The sequence below is a fragment of the Sciurus carolinensis genome, chromosome 17 (genome assembly GCF_902686445.1).
Source record: "Sciurus carolinensis chromosome 17, mSciCar1.2, whole genome shotgun sequence".
Taxonomy (NCBI): Eukaryota; Metazoa; Chordata; class Mammalia; order Rodentia; family Sciuridae; genus Sciurus; species Sciurus carolinensis.
Window position 1 is genome coordinate 25,874,948 of NC_062229.1, and position 19,918 is coordinate 25,894,865.

General features: G+C 39.4%; 1 protein-coding gene across 1 annotated transcript; it reads right to left on the reverse strand.

Moving 5' to 3' along the window:
* Positions 1-3,233: 3,233 nt before the first annotated feature.
* On the reverse strand, positions 3,234-18,083 carry Znf35 (zinc finger protein 35). Its single transcript, XM_047531288.1, has 4 exons — positions 17,984-18,083; positions 15,516-15,829; positions 14,194-14,341; positions 3,234-10,691 (listed from the first exon to the last, which is right to left on the reverse strand). The coding sequence occupies exons 2-4, from the start codon at positions 15,705-15,707 to the stop codon at positions 9,445-9,447; spliced, it is 1,587 nt and encodes a 528-aa protein (XP_047387244.1). The 5' UTR covers positions 15,708-15,829; positions 17,984-18,083; the 3' UTR covers positions 3,234-9,444.
* Between the last annotated feature and the right edge of the window lie 1,835 nt (positions 18,084-19,918).

Genomic DNA, 19,918 nt, shown 5'->3' on the forward strand with positions numbered 1-19,918 from the left:
TGGCAGCTCTAGGAAGCCAGCTGCATCTTTGTGGTCCTGCTCATTCTTCCTGCTGCAAACCTAAGGAAGAGGGGTGGGAGGAGGCCCAGACCACCTCAGTTCTTACTGTGATTGCCTGGTGGACTTATTAAAAGACCAGATGAAATCATGGTGGAATGTATCACCCTGAGAAGTCTATGACCTGACATTAAATCTTCTGTGTGCGCAGTGCTGGGATGGAATCCAGAGGCTTGATGTGCTATGCAAGTGCTCTACCACTGAGCAACACTCCCTGCCCAACATAAAATATCCAAACAGCAAAAAGCAAACAAACAATAAACTGGAGAAAATATTGGTGACACATATGCCAGATAAGAGTAATTTCTTTACTATATAGAGAATTTTTACAAAGCAGTTTTTAAAAAGAACAACAACAGGAAAAACTGCTAAAGAACACAAGTAAGCAATTCATAGAAAAAGAAATACACATATGGGTTTCAAGCTTGGGATCTAACCAGCTTCACTCATAACTAAATGCAAATTAAAACATGAGAGCATCTTTCATTTATAAGATCATAAAAGACAATAGTTTCATAGAGGACTCAGGAAATTGGGCATTTTCATACCCTTAATTGGGAACTGCATTTCCAATTTCAATTGAAATACCAAGTGCACCTGCCCTTTTATCAATTTATCTTGCAGATAAGTCACACACATACCAACGACCGTGCAGGGATATTCAGCACAGCATTGTTTGTAACAGCAAAAGACAGAAAAGAATGTACAGCAACAGGGCTCTCTATATGAATTACGGTACATCCATACTATAATTGGAGCATAATACAACAGTGAAAATAAGAATGAGGTAGATTATAAAGGCCAATATGAAACCATCTCCAAGACACATTAAATGTAAAAAGCAAGGCTAAACATTGTGCACCCTACACTCCCATTTGGGATCTTTAAAGAAGGGAATATGCAACATTGTAAACGCATGGACATGGACTACCCCTGGAAGGATGCTCAAGAAATTTAACAATGGCTATTTCTGGAGTAGGAGACCGATTCAATTGGGAGGGAATCTTACTTTTCTTTTATTCCTTTGTACTATTGATCTTTTTTACCAGAGGCAAGCATTGCACTTTCACTTTTTAAAGTTTTTTTTTTTTTTTTTTTTTTTTTTTTTTTTTTTGGTACTGGGGATTGAAACCAGGGTGCTTTACCACTGAGCTACATCCTCAGCCCTTTCTCTTTTTGTCAGGGTCTTGTAGGATGCTGAGGTTGACCTTGAACTTGTGACCCTACTGCCTCAGCCACTGGAACTGCTGGGATTACAGGTGAGTGCCACCATGCCCAGTCGCACTTATAAGAGAACATAATAGTTGAGGACAGGTAACCCTGGTGAGGCACTAAGACACTGTGAGAAAGGGCACAGGCTTTGGTGTCAGAGTTGTTCTAATTCTGACTCTGACTAATGGCTTTGAAATGAGGATGGTAGACGTCCCTCCGCAGGTGAGGATTAGATGAGATAAATCACATTTAACACTGAGCACAGAGTCTGGCACAAAGGAATCCCCTCAACTAATCGGTGCTTACAACCTTTCTTTTGGTTCAGCAGGTTGACTTACTTTGGGGTAGATTATAAAGGCCAATATGAAACCATCTCCAAGACACATTAAATGTAAAAAGCAAGGCTAAACATTGTGCACCCTACACTCCCATTTAGGATCTTTCCCTGGAGGGAAAATACCAATGAGATTAAAGGCATCCAAGAAGATAGGATATTGATGTGGGCTGGGGTAGTCAAGTGGCCTTTGAGGACTTGGGTTACCACCTCCTTCACTCTCAGCCCTTCTCAGCTCCAGAGTGGCATTAGCTACTGTGAACGCAGGGCAGCTCCAGAGGCCCAACCATGGCTTCTCAGACCTCAGTGTGGCCCCATTTTTGTTATGTAACAGGTCTGTACCTGGGTTCTATCTTGGAAATTTGATGCTGGATTTTCTATGCCTCTTAAAGTTCTACTCATTTTATCATCAAAACATCAATCTGCCCCTTTCTCTTTTGTGCCCTACCAGTGGTTGGGTCAGTATTCAGTGGTTTTTCTTGAACTGTAAGGGGAAGAGAAGGGAAAAACAAAAACAAAAACAAAAACAAAAAAAACCCCTACCCACCACCAGAATCATCTACAGGAAACCTTTCCCCCAACTTCCCCAGACCAGCCTCCATACTCAAGCCAGAATGTTATAAACATATTCCCTGCTGAACTTCACCTGGCATTAAGTCCTTGGTAACTGGGCACCTTATTAATCCAGACTCTTACTGTTTTTCTTCACAACCCAGTTCATGCTTAAGAAAGTCTCACCACTCTGAACAAGCCATGTACTTTTCCTTTTATTAAACCTTTTCCTTCCAGATAATAAAAGTAATTCAGGCTCACTATAGGAAAGACAATGTAGGAAAATCTAAGCAGTAAGCACTTACCCCAGTCTAACCACTAACTAATCTTTCCTTTCAGTCTTTTCTATGCATGTACATTTTAGAAAACAGCTTTGTAGAACTTTGATACCTTGCATTATTCATTTACTGTTATTCTGAGTATCTTCTTGTTATTATTATTCTTGCTGAGGGTGATAAAATGAAGGAGACAGTTGATCAACCTGACAAACCCCAGAGAAGGCAAGCAAGAAGGGAGAAGTAGGATTAACTGAAAGTTTGTTGTAATAACACACAACTCCCTTTTCTCCCACTTTAAGAGAATCACTTAGCAACATCTGAACCCACACAAAAATATTAAAGGATCTTTTGCCAAGGAAATGTAAGCACTCCAAGCAAAAGATTCTGCATTCTGGTATTTAGCGGTTTCCAGGAAAATAGTTTGTTCTCTACCAGTCACTCCAGAAGAAAGCCTTCAGTGGGTAAATCCTTCTACAGAGGTCTCAATTGTGCCCTTTTAAAAAATGTTTAGATGGGGTCTTGTTATCTTCCCATGCTGGCTTTGAATTTCTGGACTTAAGTGATTTTCCTGTCTCAGCCTCCCAGGTAGCTGAGATTACAGATGCGTGTCACCATGTCTAGCTTTCAATTGAACTTTTGACACATGCATGTGTGTGAGAGAGTAGTGCCAGAACATACATGAGGAAAATCCCCAATGTGAGTAAACAAACTAAACAAAAAAGGACTCAGGGGCAGGTACATGAAGAGGGTACATGTGTCAGAAAAAACTTTTAAGAAAAACCTTCTTTTTTTTTTGGGGGGGGTGCTGGGGATCGAACTCAGGGCCTTGTGCTTACAAGGCAAGCACTCTACCGACTGAGCTATCTCCCCAGCCCCAAGAAAAACCTTCTAATTAGAATACTCAGAGAGGGACTGAGGGGTATATCTCAGTGGTACAGTACTCACCTAGCATGTGCAAGAACTGGGTTTCATGCCTAACACTAACAAAGAAAACAACAACAACAAAAACTTAGAGAACTTTGAAAGGTATCTGTAAAATGAGAATAGTACGTTACAAAAAAAAAAAGAAAATAAAAAAGAGAGAAAGAAAAAGAAACATACAAAGAGAAAAGGCTCTTAGGAATTAAACTAATTGCTATAAAAATTTTAAAACAAACCTTAAGAAATGCTGAAAAATAATCAAGATATGTCCCCCAAAGGTGACACAAGACAAGGAAGCAGTTGAGGATCAATCCAAAAGGGTCAACATTTAATTGACAGGAATCCACAGAGTAAAAACAGGAAAAAAAAAAATGTGAAGAGGGATCTGTCATGTATATAACAAGAAATCTTCCAAGAGAAATACCCAAGTCACTATACTGAAAATTCTCAATGCATCAGGGAACTGAATACACCAAGGAAAAAGATAAGACTTTAAAAATATAGAGGCATGGGGGTGTGGGAATAGATCACTAAAATATAAACAGTACTGATTCTTCAGGGAATAATAATCAGGCTGAACTCAGACCTCTCATTAGCAATAGAAGATGTTCTAAGTCAGTGATGTTATAATCTCTTCTGAGGAAATTCTTCCACCTAAAATTCAAGATTCAGTCAAACTACCAATCAAGCATGTCTTAAAAGTCTGAGATGGACAAGGACTCAACAACTTTGCCTTCCATACACTCTTTGCCAAATTACTTGAAGATGTGCTGCAGTGAAATGAGGAAGTAAAGACAGTAAGCAAAGAGGGCACCCGTGCCAGACTGGAGCAGGAGGCTTACGTACCTGGAAGGGAAATGTACAGGGAAGTGGAGGAGGGGTACTCAACAGAGTTATCTAATTGGATGGAGAATTTGTAAATGACCGAAGTGCTAAAAGCAAACAGTACAAAGTGAAAAGAAAGACAAATAGAAACTTCAGTGAAAACAAAAAGCTGTCCCAAAAAGGAAATACAAAGTAAAGGTCTAGATTCAACAATATTTATGTGATCATAACATTCATACTGTTTATTTTTTAGTATTATTTTTAATATAATTTTTAGTTGTAGGTGGACACAATACCTTTATTTAAAAAAAAAAATTTATGTGGCGCTGAGGATTGAACCCAGGGCCTCACGTGTGCTAGGCAAGTGCTCTACCACTGAGTCACAACCCCAGCCCCCATACTGTTTATTTTTAAATTTCAGACAAATCAAAGCATAAAAGAATATGGTTACAGAACAGTATTTTAGAATTATCAGACTTGCCAATGTCAAAGGCAAGGATGTAGAAGACAAGGGAAGAATATATCCAACATTGTATACAAGAGGGAACTGCGATACTGTTCATAATTAATTCAATAAAATGAAATATGTAAATATAATTTATTTTTGATTATAAAATTTCTTATGGAAATTACTTTTTAAAAAAAACCTTTTAATTACCCATCTTCTATTATCCAAGCATACCTATGTTTAAGTGTACCCTCTAGAATTTACCATCTGTATGGCTGTGAAAAAGTCACTAAACCACATACATTTTCTTGTATCTCCTTCAGGTAACTGGTCTAAATACTTTTTAATAGTAGTCAGTAAAAGTAACAACAACACAAATTGAGAACTGTACTATATGTAATTTTGAATCCAAAAAAATTTTTTTTGTATTAGGGATTGAACCAGGGGCGCTTAAACCACTGAGTCACATCTGCAGCCCTTTTTAATTCGTATTTTGAGACAGGGTCTTGCCAAGTTGCTTAGAGCCTTGCTAAATTGCTGAGTCTGACTATGAACTCGAATCCTCCTGCCTCAGACTCGAGCTGCCGAGCAGACATTTTTTTCACTTTAAAACTTAAAATCTGGATACATACTATATCATGCTTTTTTATACTTCTAAATATATTTCATATGCCCTTGTCCACAGGACAGTAAAAGGTTTCCCAAAGACAGGGATTGAAACCAAATCTTAGGGAAGCTAGGAGGGGATGGATAGGAGGAAGTGGTGGTAATGTGATAGAGGCACTGTGGAAGGCGGGAGCAAGGCACAGAGAAGAGCAAGCACAAGCCTCTACGCTGCAGCAAAAGGTATGAGGAAGTAGAGATAAGGCCGGGAAGATTATGAAGAGCTGAGCAAACCATGTCACGGATCCTGACACTTTCACATGAGACACAACAGGGTTAGTTGACCTTGTTTGCTTTGGCACTCCAGGATCTTGCACAAGATGTGTCAAAGAGGACCCACACTGTTTTCTTAATGGACAAGAGATACACAGGAAACTGGAATGCCTCCTGGGAATCTCATCTGGGTCTTCCACGTAGTGGATGCAATGCCACAGGGAGGGAACTGGGAACAGCAAGATTTAAAGGTTGTATTTGGCAATACTCAAAAGAGATAACGATAATCTGACCTCCATTTAAAAAAGTCTCATAGGTGATTATGCAATGCAACTTCAGGTGAGATGTTAATCCCTACAGGATTTATGGATTTCCTTCAGGAAGTCTGTATGACACTACAAAGGAGCATGAAGTTGAATAGGCATTTCTTAGGAAGCGCATTCACAATCTCCATGAGATTCTTAAAAGAGCTGCAACTCCAAGAAGGTTAGGAACACTGGATGAGGGAGCAAGTGAACTGTCAGATGTGCAAGAGGGACAACTGCCTAGGCAAGGAAGGAGATTCAGAGCAAAGACACCTATTCTGGAGCCAGCAAGTATTCATGGATATTGGTTCTGAGGTAAATATGTATATATGTGTGTTCGTATTAGGGGTTGATGAAGTCTTTCTCCTGTGTCTCAAACTACCTGTAGTGATTTCACTATCAGTCTTGCATCATTGTGCTCCACTTAACACACATCTAGTGGTGTCATTTGAGACATATTTCCTAGTTGTTTTTTTTGTTTTGTTTTGTTTTTGCAGTACTGGGGCTGAACCCAGGAGTGCTCTACCACTGACTTACAACCCCAGTTTTTTATTTATTTTGAGACAGGGTCTCACTAAATTGCCCAGGCTGGTCATGAACTTGTAATCCTCTTGCCTCAAGTTCCCAAGCAGTGGAATTATAAGTGTGTGCCACCATGTCCAACCTCCTGCTCTGTTAGCACAAGCCTAGCACAGAGCTCTTTGATAAATAAAGTCTGATAACTCTCAGCAACTTTGGGAAATGGAACTTTGGAGTTCTCAACCCTTCTAACAAGGCCAGCCAATGGAGAAGGGAGATGACCCAAAGGAACAGGAAACTTAACCCAATTTTGACAACAAACACTCTTCCCCTATTAGTAACTGTAAGGAAAATCACAGGTTGTAATTTATTTTGAAGGTTGTAAATAAATTGGGAAGAGTTGTTGTTAGTAATCTACTTGGTTCACACCATTTGGGTAGGGCTGGAGGTTCTGAACCTGGGTATGGGATTGCAGAAACCCAGATCTGAAGATAAAATTAAAGTAGAAATGTAAAAAGTCATAATACATACATAAAAGTGTGGTATGTAAAACTTGGTTTGCTCATATAAATTAAAATGTTTGGTATATTCACTTAAATACAAATAAGGTCACATAATCCAAACAACTAGTTTGGCAGGGGCACTAAAGGACACCTAATCCAGCTAATTCAGAATAAGTGTTCTGTTTTGCTAACACTACATACACAGATCCTTACAATGGAACCTCCTTCCCATCTTTGATCATACATTCTAAGCCTGTAGTGGTTCCCTCCAGGGTTTTAAAAAAAAAAATGAGGCATGGATGTGGCAAGTTTTTAAAGTACTCTGGGTGATTTCTAACATGCAACCAAGGTTGAAAACCATTGCTTTACTTCAAGCTTGGATGAGTGAATCCCATACCTAGCTCTGCATCAGAATCACTGGGTGACTTTCCATCCAAGAATGGAAATCTGTAGCCAGGATATTACAATCATCCATGAATATAGGATGTGAAGTTAAAACATATTAACTTGTTGTAATGGTCATAAAGTATTTTGGTCTCTTGGTGGGTCAACTTCACAAAGCCATCTCAAATCCTCAGGCTTGCTCTCTTGACATTCTGAGCTACCTGATCAGGCAGGGAGGAAAGAACTAACTTATTCCTAGTCACAGCAGAGAAACTTAAGTGTTATCCTTGGGTCTTTGCTCCTAGACAGAGGGCAGAACAATCACCGTTAGGGTCAATGAGGACATCAGTATTTTTGAGTCCTACTTTTGAATTCTTTTGATTTCTTGTATCTGTATCTCTATGAATAGAATGAAACTGAGAAACAATGGTGCATGTACTTTGACAAAAGACTTCTAGAAGCAGAAAAAAAGGTAACAGGAAAATAATAAGCTTTCTTCTGTATGCCTTCTGTACATTAAAAGTGCTCTGTAAACTAGAAAACACTATGTGATTTATATTATTTAGTCTTACAGAAAAAAGACAATAAAAGCATGGAACTTCTTGATGAGAGCTGCACCAGATTGCTTATCACCAGACTCAATGTTTCTAATTATTGGAATGCTATTGGAATGTGCTGGAATGGGGTGAGGAGATAGACCCAGAAATCAGGAGACCAAAATTCTAGTACTAAATTTGCTACTCCTGGTCACACCACCTAAAACACACCCAAATCTACCACCTCAGCCTCCTCACCTGAAAATGAGACTACATACCCTTTTCTCAGGTTCCCTCACAGGTCTGGATAAAGATTACAGATAGCAGCAGGTCCCAGAACTGGATGCAGGCAGTCACTTCTTACTTGGCCTCATGTTACAGACCACTTTCAAGTAAATGAGAAAACAACTCTGCAATGTTCTAAGGATGAAGGTAATGGTCTACGGGAAAGCATGAAATCACTGCCAGGTATCATCATTCTATACATGAAGGCAAACAACAAAGTATAAGTTTTACATAAATACAAGGCAGTGTTATTACAGAACTCTACCTATTGCATAGTTTTATGAATAATTTTCCCAGGAATCAGGCTTAACAAGAAAGATCTCTTACCTTACCTTAGCCAGTTTCTTCAACCTTCTAGACGTTTTCACATTCCAACACCTCTCAATTTATTAAGAACCAAATTAACCCCTTAGGAATCCCACTCTGCCTCCTCCCTCTCTCTTCACTCCCCTCTTTAGCCCTCTCAGAATTAGAAGAGTTCTACCATTTCTTCTAAATACCATCCAGAAAGTGAGAATGAAACCTATACCAAGATCCCAAGCTGGGCTTGAGCAGAGTAAGAGCAGAGGCAACCTGAGTATGTCTCTAGGCAAGTTTTATTCTTTGACTCTTCTATCAGAGCAGGGGCATGCTAGATGCATCTCACCTAAAATGATGCAATGCGAATTGGGGGGCCAGGTGGAGCTATTTAAAGGGAGTTGTCAACCTTAGCAAATGAATGTAACTGCTGTGTTGTCGCCATCAATCCTTGAGCACCAGGCCTTGCAGACTGTGGAATAGTCAGAAGAGACTCATATGAAGTCCCCAGAACTTTACTAAACCAAGGTTCAGGAGGCATAAACAACAAAGGAAACAGTTGTTTCAAATTTCTGTTCATTTTAGGAGTGGTATTTTTTTTTGATTGATTTTTTTAAAAATAACCTAGGGAATATAAAGCTCATATTCACAGATGAGTCGCTGTTGAATGCCTACCCCAAATGGTTTCCTTAACTAGTCATCACTTAACCCAGAATACTACAATAGAAAGGTTGGAGCTCCGGAATTCTAAAAGGAAAACCACCTTCCTGTTGCTCAAGCAATTGCCAATTTTAAAAAACAAAATTAAGCAAAAAAGACCTTTTCCCAAATAGACTCTTTATCAACTAGCTTTGTATGACCCATTTCTAAGAAAGTCACATTCCATTTCAGAAAACATGACTGCTTAGGATAGAGTTAAACCAAAGTCCTTGCCTTTAGGTGCTTAGTTTTTCTTTTGCTTAGCCTCTTTAAATTAACCTCTGAAGTGTTTATTTGTGCTGCCTTCCTGAAAACCATACCTTGTTTTTACAGAGACAGAAAACTGCAAAGAGGTGTCTAATTTGGCGGGTAGTACATTATGACCAGCAGCTGAAGGTCTTCCTCCCCCTTTCTTATTCAACAAGATGGGTTCTGTGATGTCGCATGAGGTGTGAGTTTGAAATGAAAGCTGCACCGCACTTCTCACACTCGTAGGGCTTCTCCCCAGTGTGGGTTCTCTGATGCACAGTAAGGCTCGACCTCTGCCTGAAGGCCTTGCCACACTCGTTACACGTGTAAGGTTTTTCCCCATTATGGATTCTCTGATGAATAAGTAAATATGAACTACACGTGAAGGCCTTCCCACACTCATTACACACGTAAGGAAGATCCCCACTGTGAATTCTCTGGTGGACAATAAGGCAAGAGAGCTGACTGAAGGCTTTTCCACATTCACTGCAGTCGTAAGGTTTCTCTGCAGTGTGAATTCTCTGGTGCACAATAAGGTGTGAAAAACAACTGAAGGCTTTCCCACACTCTTTACACTCATATGGCTTCTCACCAGTATGGCTTCGCTGATGGACGATAAGATTTGCACTCTGGGTGAAGGCTTTGCCACAATCATTACAAGCAAAGGGCTTCTCCCCGGTGTGGATCCTCTGGTGGACAATGAGGTTTGAGCTTCGAGTAAATGTCTTTCCACATTCGTTGCATTCATAGCACTTTTCTGTAATGTGAACTTTCTGATGCCGGGCAAGTTGTGAGCTGTAACTGAAGGCTTTCTCACATTCACTGCACTTAAAGGTTTTTTCTAAGGAGTGGATTTTTTGATGGACAGTCAGATTTGAACTCTGAGTGAAAGCTTTCCCACATTTTGCACAAACGTAAGGTTTCTGTCCAGTGTGGATTCTCTGATGTACCACGAGGTTTGCACTCTGAATAAAGGCCTTCCCACACTCATGGCACTCAAAGGGCTTCTCCCCAGTGTGGATTCGCTGATGCACAACAAGGTTTGCACTCTGACTAAAGCCTTTTCCACATACGCTACACATAAAAGGCTTCTGCCCTGGCTGGATTTTCTGATTTTTAATAGAGCCAGAACTAAGGCTATATTTCCCCCCAGATTTCTTACTTTTTTGGTCTTTCTCTTCTTTGAAGTTTTCAGGTGGGTGACAATCCTTCGCTGTCAGTTGTCTGAAATCTTTCTTTTCCCTCTTTAGTTTCTGCCTCTTTGCCATGTTCCCTGTTTCACATAATTCTCTGAATTCAGGTCCTTGATCATCAACTTCCTGGATTTTTCCTGACATTATGAGGGATTTTTCAGTTTCATCACATATCTCAGATTTTGGAACCAGTAACTGTACATTCTTGGTTTCAGCACCTGAAATGAAAAAAGGAAAATATAAATGTTAGCTTATTCTGGTCTAGACAAAAAATATCATCAAGTCAAAAAGGCCAGGACATATGTGACTTCATAATCTTTGCAAATTGGCTTCATTAAAGGAAGGAATCCCCTCATGTTACTCCTGCTCTGCAGAGTCTTCTGCAGGGACTGTGCCCTGCCCCATACCTAGCACTGAATCACTCACTTATGGTCTTTTTGGCTAGTCCACTTACCTCCATATTAACCCACTGACTCATTCCAAAGAAGTCCATGCTTCAGACCCCTCCTTATACACATGGCATGAAGGTAATTTTGTAAGGATCTCACACTAAGACCAGTTACAAAGGACACCAGCCTCTCCCTGGGCTTGCCTTTCTACCTGAGTTACTGGTGTGGATTACTTTCAATCCCCCATTTGATTAGACAGAGGCTCTCTCTGTGAACAAAGACCTACCAACTTAGGTCTTACTGAAAGATCATGGTGGATGTCAAGACATTCACAGAAGTCAAAAGCATCCAAAACATTGTGAGGCTGTGTAGCTCAGAGGTTAAAAACATGAACTCTGGAGCCAGACTGCCTGGTTTCAAATCCCCACTTTATTACTAACTAGCTGCATGACTTTGGGCTAACAAACTTTTTTGTGCCTCAGTGTCCTAATCTCTGAAACAAGGATAATAATACTATCTACCTCAAAAGGCTGTTAGAGGACTAATGGAATTACTCTGTCAACTGCTCAGCACAATGCATGGGACATAGTATTTTTGGTGTCTGCAGTAACTTTCATTCTGATGAATGGTGTTACTGGGGGTCAGAGGAAAGATGAACCTTTAGGGGATGGGAGTTGCTATGATGACAAGCAACTACAGTAGAAGGGATTGAAGAAGAAATTGAGTATGGTAAGCCTTCACTATTTTCCTGTGTCAAGGAACAGTTTAGTATTTTGTCAAGGAAAGCTGACATACAGGTGGAGTTAATTGTTTAAAAATTTATAATCTATAAAACTTGATGCTTAATGAACATGAATTAGGGAAAAAGAATAAATGTTCTTACTTTTATAAAAAAATTTCTAAATTTACAGATCAAAGTACAGTAAATTATGCTTAAGGTGTAAAAAAGTTCTTAAGTGAATAAACTTTAATTCAACATTAATTAAAACTCAGACATTTAAAACCCAGTGACCATTTCCAAATGTACATCATAGGTTGAGCATTCCTTATGCAAAATGCTTATGCCTAGAAGTGATTAGGATTTTTCAGATTTTAGAATATTTGAATATATATACATAAATGAGGTATCTGGGGGATGGGATCCAAGTATAAACATGGAATTCAATTGTGTCTTACATACACATGGCATGAGGGTAATTTTATACATTTTTAGTGTACCTGTGTTTTGACTGTAACCAGTCACTTGAGGAAAGTGTAAATTTTCCACTTTGGGTGTCAAGATGGCACTCAAAAAGTTCTGGATTTTGGAGCACTTTGAACTTTTGGATTAGGGATGCTCAACCTGCATATGACTTATCATTAAGATGAAACTGTTCTTCAATTGTGTGGGCAATGAAAGTAGATAAGACTGTGTCTTACTCAATTCTTTTTCCTTAGCCCTTCTTTTACTGCAAATTGCATAGGAAGTAGGCCTTTAACAAATCCTGTATCTTACTAAATCAATGTACCCTAGTTTGTAGAATATGAAACACAGGTCAAGAGAGAGAAGGGACTTATTTCAGACTAGAATTATTAGAGGCAGGGCAACAATTATACTCAGGTCTCTCTCACAATTCCTAGAGCTTGGTGTTTCTATTACCTGCTGCTCTGGAAATGGCCTGCAGCACAAAAAGTTAAGTCTTGGGTGGGAACATGGTCTTGAGGTAAGAGGCAGAGAAGGAAAACTGGTTGTTCCTCATGAATAGGTACAGCTCTTGGAGCTGACTATGCATGGATGATAAAGCAAGGAGACAGAAGAGACATACAGAGGAATACACCAGAAAGAATGGAACAGAAAGCAGGAAGTATGGATGCTCCTGAGAGTGTGGGGAATAAATAAAGATAAGAAAATGAAAGGTGAAGATTCTAACCTTTTCCACAGCACTGGTTTAAGAAAGCAATTTGGTCCGCAAATGCCTAAGGCATTGTCTAGGGAGGAGAGTGGGTATGAAATAGTCAGACATTTGGTCTCTATCAGGCAGACACATAAACCATGAGCACAAGGGACCTTGGCAGCCATCCAGGTGATTATGTATACAACTGAGGGCTCACAGCTACCACATTTCTTTCTTCCTTTTTTTTTTTAACTTTTTAGTTGTCAATGGACCTTTATTTTATTTATTTATATGTGGTAGTGAGAATTGAACCCAGTGCCACGCACATGCTAGGCAAGTGCTCTACCACTGAGCTATAACCTCGACACACAGCTACCACATTCTTGACCCATAATTACATGTCACTCCTCCACAGGCAAGCTTCTGTCACAATCAAGACATTTATTTGATAAATGAAGGCAATGTCTTGTTGCTTTAACTTGCCTTTTCTTTCTTAATCAGTAAAGTTAAATGTTTTCATATAGTTCTTGGACATTTTTGTTTCTGTTATTTTAGAAGAACTTATCCATACGTATTATAGCTATTTTTAATTAAATTTTTTTTCCTCTTTTGGGGGAGAGGGGTACTGGTATTAAACCCAGAGGCACTTTACCACTGACCTAAATCCCCAGCTCTTTTTCATTTTTTATTTTGAGATTGGCTGGCACTAAATTGCCCAGAATGGCCTCAAACTTGCCATCCTCCTGCATCATTTTCCCAAACTGCTGGGATTACAGACAGGCATGTGCCACTGTGACTGGCACGGATATTTTTAAATAGGACAATTATTTTCATACTAATAGTTTGTAATAGCTCTTTATATGTTAAAGATATTTGTTTTTAGCACACATATACAAAAAAAGACATTTAGAAAATAATACCCTTTGCTGAGTCCAGCTTGGAGAGAACCAGGTGATAAGCCATCAGTGTCCTCCACAAAGACCTAGTTTTGACCATAATTATGGTTGACACAGTTGTTCAAAATCCTCCAGAAATTGCACAAAGATCTATGAAAACAGAACATCTCCAGGGCATTTTTTCAAAATCAGCACAAAAGTTGACCTTTCCTACCTTCACTAGCTTATCTTCCAGGCTCACCAACCTATAATAACCATAAAAAATATGAAGAAAACATGTGTCTACGCATATGTATAGATATGAAATGCACTGAGAAAGAAAACTGATTAAAAGAATTCAGAATTTATGTCTGTCTGGTATCTTCAGATTGTGTGCAAATAAGTCGTTTCCTAAGATAATTGCAGAGGCGACTTCAACTATCCTATCCAGTATTCCTTAGCACTTTCAACACCTCAATACTCTGTTGCTCAAAGAAACAAACCAGATGGCCACCCACACTCTCTGAAAAGATTCTACAAAACCCCAATGGTCAGAATCTGAATAAGCGAGTTAAACCTTACCCAGAGAGTTCAGGTTCTCATGAGTCTCCAGTATCTCACTCTTGGCCAGAGCCCTTGGTAATGAGTAGCTGCCAAGTGGTGCAGCAGCAGCAGGGGCCTTCTGTGTTGCTTTTCGGACTATTGCCATGTCCCAGAACATATTCGGATCCTATAGACAAGCAGGCATTTATGAAGAGATTGATGGTAGGGGTATTGTGAATACAGCTTTGAGGATGCAAACACAGGTACCTATTTTTGGAGGTCACAAAACACTTCAAAAAACAAAAAAGGAAAAGGAAGCCAGAATCTTCCTCTTCCCCAGTCCCCAAGGTGAGCTAGACAGAAAAAGAAATCTGCTTTGATTTCATCCCATCGCTCACTCCAGCATCCAAACCTAACTTGCCAATGAGTATGTGACAAGAGAGCACATGAAGGTATTTTTCAAAGATTTTTCTGGGTCCTAAAGATCAAAGAAGCAAGGTTCTAATCATATTTTTTTTTTTTTTTTCTTGTTTTGCAGTACTGGGGATAGAATCCAGGGACTCACATGCTAGGCAAGTGCTCTACCACTGAGCTAGATCCTCAGTCACCCCCTTCCTCATCTTTTCTGAAACAGGGTCTCATTAAGTTACCCAGACTGGCCTCAAACTTGGAATCCTCCTGCCTCATCCTCCTGAGAAACCACTCAGGTGTACACCACTGTGCCCAGTCTGATCATGTTTTTATATAACTTCTCTAAGACAGCTAAACTCCTGCCCTCCTTTGTCTAGTACTGGTAAGGGTTGTGTTTTAAAACATTAAGGACACAGTATCATTTACAGCTTCATTACTCAAAATGTGGCCTGTGGGAGCTTCTGAGAAATGCAGAATCTCAGACCATACCCCAGGCCTCCTGAATTAAAATTAGCATTCTAATAAGACCCCAACTGATTCTTAGGCATATTGAAGTTTAAGAAGCACTCAGAGCTTTCAACCTACAACTGCAATCATCTAAAGAGTTTTTAAATACACAAAAACTAGCTCTCATTCCTAGATTCTAATTTCCTTAGAATAGGTTACAACAAGGGCCAGAAAGATTTTATAAAAGTTCCCCACATTCTATCTATACAGGAAGGTTTGAAAACTACTTGGTAATTAAACAACAACAACAACAACAACAAAAACTGAATAACGCATCAATCAAAAGGAACAACTCAATTATATTCGAAAGAACTTAAGGTCAGAGCCCTAGCCAGGAAATAAAGATGCTGATGCTGGGTTTGGAGCGTAGAGAAGTGGTCTTCCTGAAACTACTTGAGGTTTTCAGGTCTTTACTTCCTCTTTGCTCCCAGGTCATCATTTACCTTTTCCTCCTCTTTGGATACATCAAGGCCTGCCTGAGGCCCCTCCTGTGCGGCCCAGACTTTGATGTTCTCAGAATAAGCTTGTTGGCTGGATGCCTGACTTAGGAGATTTTCCTCCTCTTCCTCCTCCTTTTTCACCTTCACTGGGCCCCAGGGGGCTGGGGTCATGACCTCTCTCAATTCTGTAGTCATCTTCTCTGCACAGCTGAAGAACTCCTAGGGGTTACCCTGCAGAGGTCAAGCCCCATCTAATCTTTTAAGTTTCAAAAGCTTCTTCTTGATTTTTTCCTCAGGGCCAAGATGAGTACTGTCAACTGAGATACGAGAAAACATTGTTAGCAGTGAGCACAGATTTGTCAGGATGTCACTCGGTCCCCTAGCCAATTTCACCAATGACTGGTCAGTGATCACTGTAGTACAAAGAAATGTTCTACTTCTGTAGATGGAAGGAGTTAAAATATAAATATGTAAATGCAAATCTCTGTATGCAACATTCATTGCTTTTTTTTTTTATTAAAGGCTAACATTTTAATTGTAAAAACTTGAAAATATAGAAGATGATTAGGAAAAGACACCCTTGACCTACCTCCAAAGAAATAACCACCATTCGTTATAGAGTTGTAATTTCTTTTCAGGGAAAATCTCCAAACACACTAACAATAATTACAAATATTTTGTTTTTGAAAGGTATGTTCACAATTATCATCAGTGGCTTGAAAAACGGTTTCTTTATGGTCAATGATGAAAAATTAGCATGAAAAAGGAATACCAAGCAAAAAACTGGAAGTGTATATACATCATGTTAGGAGTGGGTGGTTATCTCCAGGTGGTGTAATTACAAGTAGTTTTGAGGTTCTTTTTGTTTTTTACATTTCCAAATATCAGTAAGACCAAGTATTACTCTTAAGATTAAAAAAAGAAAGATATCATTTTCACATTTTCATTTTTTATGCTTATTTGGATTTACTATACAATAACCTATAGTATTGAGGTTCAGGGCTTAGCTCAGTGGTAGAGTACTAGCCTAGCACACACAAAGTGCAGGGTTCAATCCCCTGCACTGGGGGACAAAAAGTGAGCAACAACCCCCCCATCCCCAAAAGACAAGGTAACGATAATCTATGGTATTCTTAAATTTTCACTCTCACTTAAAAACACACATTTTAAAAAGTGAGTTATGTTTTCACAAACATAAAACATTAAATGTATTTCTTATACACATATGTACACACAGAAATTAGTCATCAGTCTAGGAGGACATCCTAGTTCTTTTTCTGTTATTTACATTCATATGTGCACTTATTTTTCTAAATCATACTTTAGAACACACTTGTGCACTGTTCAGCAAGTTGCACTATTTGCTTTATGAACTTAATCTCCTTATTTCACCATAGTCTTGGTGTTCTTTCAATATATAGTTCATACATGCCTCAGTCTGGCAGAGTATTCTAAGTCAGGGCTATATTATAATTTACTTAACTATACCCCATTAATGAACCATTCCTTTAGTAAATGGAGTCTTGACTATTTTCAGTGTATTTTCCTCCTAAATGTTAAGGAATTTTATGGGTAAAGTTTTTTCTTCTGCTCCATTATTCCTTTAGAATAAAGAGAGGGAATCATGCTTAAGGACTGTGTAGTTGGAACATGTTGTCAAATTGCTTTCCAGAAGCACCACATCAACTCAAGTCACACCACCACTAATTAACAGGATCCCCTGACCACAGATAAGCCAACAGGGTTTTTGATTTTGTGAGTCAAATAATGTCACTATTTTAGATATATATGAGGAGAATGAATTTTTCTATTCCTCTTTGGATGTTTTACTAAAGAAAAAAAAAAAAAGCTAAATTTTATTAAATCCCTTTTGGCAGCTGAAATGATCACATTCGGTTTTCTATGTTAACTTACTGGCAATTTATCACACAACTGAATTTCTAGAGCAATGAAATATATTTACATTCCTACGACAATCTTAATTCTGGAATTTAAGATATCCGTGACTAAAATATTTGGAGATTTCCAAGACTAGCTTAATTCTACCTGATAGGATGGCCTTTAAGACCCGTTCATCTTGTAGACAAGAATGTCTACTTTGTGTACTCTCATCAGACTTCTGATAAGATTCAAATGGATCCCCCAGCCCTAGGCGAGAGAGTCCTCTATCAAAGGCTTCCCTTTTAATGTCCTTTCCCCACTTCCGAACATGGCAATCAGTTTCCTCCACCAGTAGGCCCTTGTGCCGGGTCTCGGGGATCCTCCTGGCCCCTGAGCGGTGCACCTCTGTCCTCTGCCCGCCAAGCACCCGTCAGGCTGCCGCCCGGACTGCGAAGCGGCGGGGAGCAGAGCCGCTCCAGGATCGCCGCAGCTAAGTCCCGAGAGAAGGACTCCTGGGCCGCTTCGGGACCGCCACTCCAGGTACCCGCCCTGCTCCCCATGGTTCCTGGATACCCTGACGATCGGCTCACCATGTGTAGTTCAGAGGCTGGGCTCGGACGCACACGCTCAAGAAGAAGAAGCTGGCCCTCCGAAACCCCTGCCCTTCCAGGCGCGAGAACAATGACCGGACAGGAAGTACCTCGGGATGGGCTTCCGGCTCCCAGATCCCAGCTCGCCAGGCTGGCCTCTCTAGGAATCTCGGAGGAGCCTTCTTCTCGATGGGTGTACAACATCTTCCAGGACCAGGGAGAAGGCTGATGCACTTGTGGGGCGAGTGCGCGTGCACCAGAAGCCCTTGGTTTTGGGAAGGAATGACAGGACATTCCCAGAATGGGCAAGTGGCTCGTGCACAGCGTGCACCCGGGAGTCTGAAGTTCAAAGCATTAATCTATAAAGTCCAGATAATTTTCCCCAAAGCATTTTATTTTGAAAATATCAAATGGTACAGAAAAGTTAAAAGAATTATATAAAGAATACCCGTATCCTCCATCTGGGCTCAATAATTAACATTATGCTATGTTTGCCTTATCTCTATTTAACGTTATCTTTTCAGAAAGCTGTAAACATCAAAACACTTCATTCCAAATAGCATGCATCCCTTAAGAATATTCTCCAAACACCATCATCACCACAGGTAAGGAAACTAACAGTAATTCTCTAAAACCATCTAATATACAGTCAATATTCAAATTCCTCCAAATGTCCTGAAACACAATTCAAAGCTGTTTTTTTCCAAATCAGTTTCACAACTGTATTTCGTTATGGCTCCCCCAATGGTTACATCTTACATAAACTATAATATCAGAATCAGCAATCATATTGGTAGAAGTGTGCCTATGTGTTTGTCACTGTATTACATAAGATTTGTGTAATCACCACAATCAGGATACCCAACTGTTCCATCACCAACCTCCCTGGTGCTGCCTTTTTATTGTTACACCCAATTCTCTCCCCTTTGTCCCTCCCATCATTCCGAACATATGGCAACTATTAACCTTTTGCCTCTATCATTTTGTCATTTTGAGAATATCATATAAATGTAATCATACAGTATGTGACATTTTGAAATGGATAGTTTCACTGAACATTAATTCCTAGAAATCCATTCTAGTTGTGACAATCTGTAGGTCATGTCTTATTGCCAAGTACTAAGTTCTCCATGGTATAGACATACCATAGTTTAACCACCTGATGCCTAAAGGTTTTGAATATTAAGAATATAGATTGTATGAACATTATGTACAAGTCTTTTTGTGAACATAAGCTTTCAGGCTTTCATTTCCTGGGACAAATGCTAGGGAGTGGAATTACTGAGGCATATAGTTAAGTGCAGTTTTATAAGATGCCAAATTATTTTCCAAAGTGGTTATACTATTTTACATTTCCAGCAATATATGATATCCAGTTTCTCCACATCCTTGTCAGAACTGGTGCAATCCCTTTTTAAAAAAAAAAGTTACCTAAGTACAATAGGTGCATAGAAGTATCTCATGATTTTAATTTGCATTTTCCTAATGGATAATGATGTTGAACATCTTTTCATTTATTTGCCATCTATACTTCAGTAAAATGTCTGTTGGTATCTTGTGCATTTCTAATTGGATTTTTTAGTAGTAAGTTTCCAGAGTTCTTTATGTAGTCTAGATAAAAATACTTCGATGGGTATATGATCTGCAAATCTCTCTCCCAGTCTGTAATGTCTTTTCATTCTCTTAAAAGGATCTTTGCGAAGAAAAGTATCTTAATTTTGTTGAGGTCTGATTTATCATTTTCCCCTTTTATGAAACTTGCTTTTGATGAAATCTGTGAATTTTTTACTTAGTCCTAGTCCTGAAAGATGTTGGGGGGGGGGACCCCTTATGAATAGCCAATTGCTCCAGTAGCATTTGTTGAAAAGGATATTCCTCCTCTGTTGAACTGCTTTTGACCTCTGAAAAAAATCAAGCAGGAATTTGTGTATTTCT